The sequence below is a fragment of the Acipenser ruthenus genome, chromosome 7, assembly GCF_902713425.1.
Source record: "Acipenser ruthenus chromosome 7, fAciRut3.2 maternal haplotype, whole genome shotgun sequence".
Classification (NCBI taxonomy): domain Eukaryota; kingdom Metazoa; phylum Chordata; class Actinopteri; order Acipenseriformes; family Acipenseridae; genus Acipenser; species Acipenser ruthenus.
Window position 1 is genome coordinate 20111588 of NC_081195.1, and position 6459 is coordinate 20118046.

Sequence of the window (6459 nt, forward strand, 5' to 3'; positions counted from 1 at the left end):
CATCTGTATGTCACACTTACATTCTTGCATTTATCTGGAGAACCACTTATCCAATTGTCATGAAACTTGGTAGCAACATTATTCATGTACATTATTGAGACTATTGGATTCTGGGGATATTGGGGTGTGTCTGTATGTCACATTTTGAATATATCTGGAGAATTGCTTATCAAATATGATAAAACATGTCATTGCTAATTCTTATTCTATACTAGTGTGTAATACTATTGATATGTGCCATGGCCATCAACTTTTTCACCATACTGATGGCTCTCATTTTGAATTTATGGCTGTGGCTGGGGGGAGAAGGGGTGGGGGTTCTGGGGTTCAACGTGATTGATCACTCAGAGAACAAACTCTAAATCCCACCCTACCCTTGGACCTTTAGGGAGGAGAAATGTCTTCATGCAAGGGGTGGTCGATATGAAGTTAGGGTTGGGGCAATGCATGCGGGCCAAAGCCAGTTTAGGTCTGTGCTCACGTGTAAATGGAGAGGCTCAAACGAGAAGACTCTTTTAATCTGCTCGACTCTAAGCTAGCTCAAGTCTAAGTTGTAAGTGTAAACACACCTTTTGAAAATCTTATTCTCTTCTGCCCTGAATGGCTAACATCATTAGAAGACTATCGTTATGGCCTGGGTTTCTCTCAAGCAGACTTTGAATTGTGTCCAGCTGTCTGTCTGTTTTGTGACGTGGACAGTTTATTACACAGCATATCTAAAATGCCTTTATACAATGCATCTAAATTAGTACACTTAAGTGTTGAAGTATATACAAACTACATCTTGTGGGGTCATGACCATGTAGAATATTGGGAAAGCATGCATATGTGGAAATTAGAAAAACAAATCATTGAGTAACTCTCCCACTTTAATTGTAAATAACACCACAATTCACTTTTCAGGCTTTATTTGCATAGTCTTTCAGGCACTTTTAAAACATGATCAACAATAGTTTTGTTTCCCATTTTCACATATACAGCCTGGTGTAATTGTGATTTTGTGTTTAATATTATTCAATTAAACAGACTCATTCATGTTTAACACTGCAGATAAGAAGGAAAGTGTTTCAGTGGTATTGTATATAGCTTTACTGCATCAAGAAAATATAATGTGTACTTAACAGCCAGCACATTTGCAGACATACAGCTAAAGCATTTCTTTTGTGAATTGAATCTTGACTGCAGTGATATTCACTAGGTCCCTGGCTTGGTTATGATAGCAAAGTTTTTGTCATCAGCTTTTTATAAGACATCATCACTGGTCCCATTGGAGACACAGCAATTGGAAAGTGTTGATCTCTGACCAATAATCTCAGCATTTCAAGGTAAGATTCACGAAATGATGGCATAAGATTATTGACAAAATGTCTCATTCCTATGATCTACTATCTTACACTTTCTGCTAAATTACACTTTCTGAAGGAAAAAAAGAAATATATATGTTGTACCTGGTATAAAAACATACAATTTTCCAACTAAAAACTAAATCATGTATTTTTAGAAGCATAGGCTTTATACCCCTTGCTCCCCTATCCGAAATAGCTGCTAAGCTAGTTAACATGTATGCCACTTGTGTTCTCTATTATTTATAATTGTTCACATTATTTTCTTTAAAAATAAAAAGACAAAATATATATTTTACTACTTTATAGAAATATATTCAAGTCTACAATAAGTGCTTTTTAGGGTCTTAATTTCTGAACACACAGTTTCTGCAATTATAGCTGGGGTGGGGGGGTGGAGGGGGGTCAGCGGAGACAGACACTAAAAAAAAAAAAAAAACCAATGTGTTTTAATCCTGAGAGACAGGTAATAGAAAAGCATGTTGTAAAACCACACAGCATAAAACTGGCGGAAGCCTTTCATTGCAGCATGAAGATATTTTTATAGGATAAAGCCCTCTTCATGGAGCTTTAGATCCTGAGTTTTGCTTTGCTGGATTGGAACTTTGTCAGCAAAGACAAATTGGGAATAATCAACACTGCCCCCTTCTGGCGTGGCTGGGAAGTCCTCTGTGTAGTCAGCACTTCCTTCTTCAGACTCGGCAGTGCTGCTGGCTCTCAGGAGATCTTCATTCCACTGACTTCCTGAGCCCAGTTCGATTGCCATGTCCTCCTGGAATTTCCCAGAATCATCTCCGGACTCTTCAAAAGTCATTTCTGACTCATCTTCGACTGGCTTTTTGTTCATGCTGAAAGAAAAGGAAATGTGATTGGTTAGTTATTATAAATCACATATCAGAAACCAACCAATCACAGTGAAGTATTTGGCAAAACTCCAGTACATCTTATCCTGTGTACAGATGTTATCCCCTGCATAGAACACCACACCTATACCATCCTGTAAACTTTCTTTAAGTTTTGATGAACTTGACACTAGTTTCACCAAAGAAAATATTACTGAAATTCTAAATAGAAAAGCACTTTTGTTTTTAATAAGTAGTCTCACCCATGACACAGCATCTGTAGGCCTACACGCATTGTATAGTGACTGTGGCAATTGTTTCTGGACTGAACCATTTCACAACGGGAGGTGGGGGTGCACAATATGACATCTCTTATACAAGAAGAGACCCTACACACAATGTATTAACTTATACAGTAAATCAATCATTTACGTGAATTGGTATACAATATTATTTTATTCTTTAAAAAGAATGGAAACCAACATCTCTAATATTAAGTGCCAGTGTGTATTTTTGTCTTCAAATGAAAATTACTGGCATGGTCCATATTAAATATCAGCAGTAATTAGATCAATTCAATTTCTCCAAAATAGCTGCCAGAAGCAGATCTACGGTAACTGCACAGCAGAGGGATATGAACAGTATGGCTGTCTCTATGGGTTGTATGCCATCGAACTCCAGAAGTCTAGAGCTTGTTCTGGAAATCTAGAGCTCTACACAGTTACTTCTAGAAGATATTTCTAAAGGATGGATCCTTTCAGATGTAATATCTCTTTCCAGGGATTTTCTACCATTATTTACAGCGGTTGGAGATTACTTTTACATTTGGAATTGGGTCTGGCCCTGTGACTCAAGCTTTTAAGTATCTAAGTTGTGTTTTAAGAATTAAACTTAACTAAGACGACATAACAATATTACAATGAACAACAAAACGAAAGACAAAAAGAATAAACAATACTGGTACAAAAACTAAGATGTGTTCTGTATTAGGAATGTTAGATTATGTTTCTAAACATTTAGACATGATTAAACTTATTGGGAATATGTAACTGATTAAAATAATAAGTTCAAGAAGCCATCAATGTGACAATGAAACGTACAACATGAATGTATAAATGGAAAACAACCTTAAACTGTACTGTACAGCTGACCTCTATTGTCACTGGATAAACGTTTATTAAGAACATTTCTAAAATTAACAGTTAAACATTTAAAATGTTTAAAAACTGTAAACTTTCAACATCACAATTATGGATGAAGAAAATGAACATTTTACAAATGTTAATTATTATATTCTTAAAATTGACTTTGCACTAATTCCCCAGCAGGTGGCGCTGTGCCTTTAGTAATGCGATACTCCTCTTTTTGGCGAAAACCGTGAGGGAAAGCTTGGTTATTTCCAAGCATTATGTAAACTTTGCGCTAGGAGTAAATGCTTTGCATATCTGGCTTAATATCCTTTTTGTTATTATGTAAAAGAATGAAATCAAAACTGCACGTTACTGCATGTTTTGCAATAATCCGCTCAGCACACATGACCGTAACTTGGTGCTCCTGTATGAAAGTCTGTCAAAACGCCCATATTTTAAAATAACAGAATGAAATATCCCATAGCGGTGTTAATGAAGGATATGGGCAACATTCCAAGTACTTCTATTCCAAAGCAGCCTTGGGGAGCGAATGTGTCTTGTTATGGGTACTGTGCTAACTATATAGGAATTCTCTTCCATGAATTAAGACATGATGCACCAACAATGCTCAATAAATGACATGACACATTTAACACGTTTTGCCAATTTAAGTTAAATTTTCTTCAGCCAATAGATAACTCGTATATGCCTATTGTTGCTGAGATATTGGATTTCTTAGACCATGCTGTATGTTATTTGCATCCTGGTATAGCTTTGCCCAATTTATTATATATAAAAAGCAAGTGTGTTCTTACAGGTCATGATCAGCGTTGGGTGAAGGGACTTCAGGTCCGGACTTCGGAAGATCAATCCAAGGACCGCTTTCTTCCACACAGTTAGGGTTTTTGGCGTCCGGTTTGCATCGTACCCACATGTATCTCCCTTTGGTTGGGGCAGCTAACAGAGGAAATAACACCACATACGTTAATGTTTTGTTAGAATATCTGGGTGCCTTTTTATCATTATATTGATAATCTTATACCGACCATAGACAATGGTGTGATTTTAGTACATTTTCCCTAAATATTCTCTTATTTCAGTGTACAATACTTTATAAGAAGACTGAAAGGGCCGGTTTTAAATCTCCAAAAGCAAGGTTCAAAATCCCATGCCTACACAGGGTTGTAAATGACATACTGAAACCGAAGGTCTGAGTCAAAACACAACTTTTTCCAAATTATGTTTTTGTTAAGTGACTCTCAGAAATCTACTTGGGATGGCTGATAACCAGAATACATTCTATACTGCCAGCATGACCCCTTCCCTCCCCTCTCAAAACAAGATTGGTGCCAGTAGTTTAACATTGTGACTAAAGAAAATATTTAATAATGTTATGCCTTGAGAAAGGGATACGACTATTTTGGAAATATTTTGTAATTATACTGGCAGGAGCGAAATCAGCCAAGTGCAAGTATAAACTCTACTGTGTACATAGTCATTTTACAGGAAACACTAAAGAGTTGCTATTATATCTGTTACAATGGCAACCTTCTTAAATATGTTAATATATTGTTAATTTATAAATTAAACACCGCCATTTACTAGTCGATGCACGTATCAATTCTGAAATAACAAACGAAACACCCCAGTTTCTTCTTTAATCAGCTACCAAGAAAAAACAGAATAAGCTCTTAGAACAGAACAGCATTCAATCGTATTTTTATATGTTTTATATTGTTTTTAACTAACTTTTTTTTAATTTGATCACCTTTCTAAAACTAAACACTAAGAAGAAAAAAATGCCAATGTTTTTCTTTGACTTCCAACAATATATATATATATATATATATATATATATATATATATATATATATATATATATATACACACACACACTGTATATATAATTAATAGTGACCCAGGTATTTAGCTAGCTTATAGAACAATAGACGAACTAAAACTTTTTTTTAATAACCGGTAAAAATAATTCCAAGCAGTTAAAGTTTAGAAATTATACAAAGCTTACCTTGTACTGTGTATCCCAGAAAGAGGATTAGACCCAAAGCCAGCAAAATCCTCCCGTTGGATTTCAAAAGGTGCTCTGTGTAGTTTCTCATGTCTCGCTTTTTGCCGTGCTCTCTGCCAAACCGTATGAAAACTGTTCAAATCACTAGTGAAATAAACTCTGGTCAGCTTTATAATATAACTCAACCCCAATCCGTCAGAAGACGTGCGTCACATCCTCAGTTTCCTGCAAAACCGTCGTGAAGTTTAGAAATAAGTGTTGCACTGCAAACTTTATTTTCTTTAAAAGTCGCACATAATAATATAGTAGCGTAATCAAAATATAGCTGGGTGTTTCCTTTGTTCTAATTTTATAGCGGCCCACCTTTTTCCATCAGAGAAAAAAACCCTTCATGCTGGTAAATATGGTACAAGAGAAAATGCATTTTCACTTTAACTACGCTGTTTCGTTATTGAGCAATCTTCTCGTTTCCCTTTTTTAGTGATTTATATTAAAAACGGTTTATTGAACAGGAAGAAATGTCACTTAAACAGCCGAGCTAATTCTAAAGGTTTACAAATCTATTTCCTTACCTCTTATTTGGCATTAGCAGAGGTGCCGCTTTTCTTGTCCGAAGATCTGCAGGTTTGTTGTATTTATGTATCAGTTTGGAATATGCAGAAATGTAATAGACAATGCTATACGTCAGCATTAAGTCCGATTTTTAACCAGTTAACCTCTGACCTGGTTCTAAAGCACGTTATCATTTATTTATATGTAGTAAAACTGCAGTTAAACGACACTCCAAGACCAGATTTGCCAGCCAATGCTATAAATATGCTGCTATTACCACACAACAAATTAAATACCAGGATATTATTATTATTATTATTATTATTATTATTATTATTATTATTATTATTATTATTATTATTATCCCCTCTAAGCTTGCATTATCGAATGTGTACATAGAGAAGTGCTTGTTCAATTGTCATGACATTTTTTTAGCCTATATTATTGTAAGTATCAGAATCTTGGCACAGATTCTGAACAATTTTGTATTTATCCTAATGCAGGCACTGTCATTTTGAACAGCGTACATAATGGACATTGCTACAAGTCTGTTTAACAGCTAACAC

General features: G+C 35.3%; 1 protein-coding gene across 2 annotated transcripts; it reads right to left on the bottom strand.

Moving 5' to 3' along the window:
• Positions 1 to 891: 891 nt before the first annotated feature.
• Positions 892 to 6020, bottom strand: LOC117414944 (serglycin-like). 2 transcript variants are annotated; one of them, XM_059026574.1, is made up of 4 exons: positions 5914 to 6020; positions 5342 to 5566; positions 4131 to 4272; positions 892 to 2191 (listed from the first exon to the last, which is right to left on the bottom strand). In XM_059026574.1, exons 2-4 carry the CDS (start codon positions 5430 to 5432, stop codon positions 1885 to 1887), a joined length of 540 nt encoding a protein of 179 aa, XP_058882557.1. In that variant the 5' UTR covers positions 5433 to 5566; positions 5914 to 6020; the 3' UTR covers positions 892 to 1884. The 2 variants fall into 2 exon arrangements, with proteins under 2 accessions (XP_058882557.1, XP_033880693.2); XM_034024802.3 differs by having other exon boundaries at positions 5342 to 5454; positions 5914 to 6019.
• Positions 6021 to 6459: the final 439 nt, after the last annotated feature.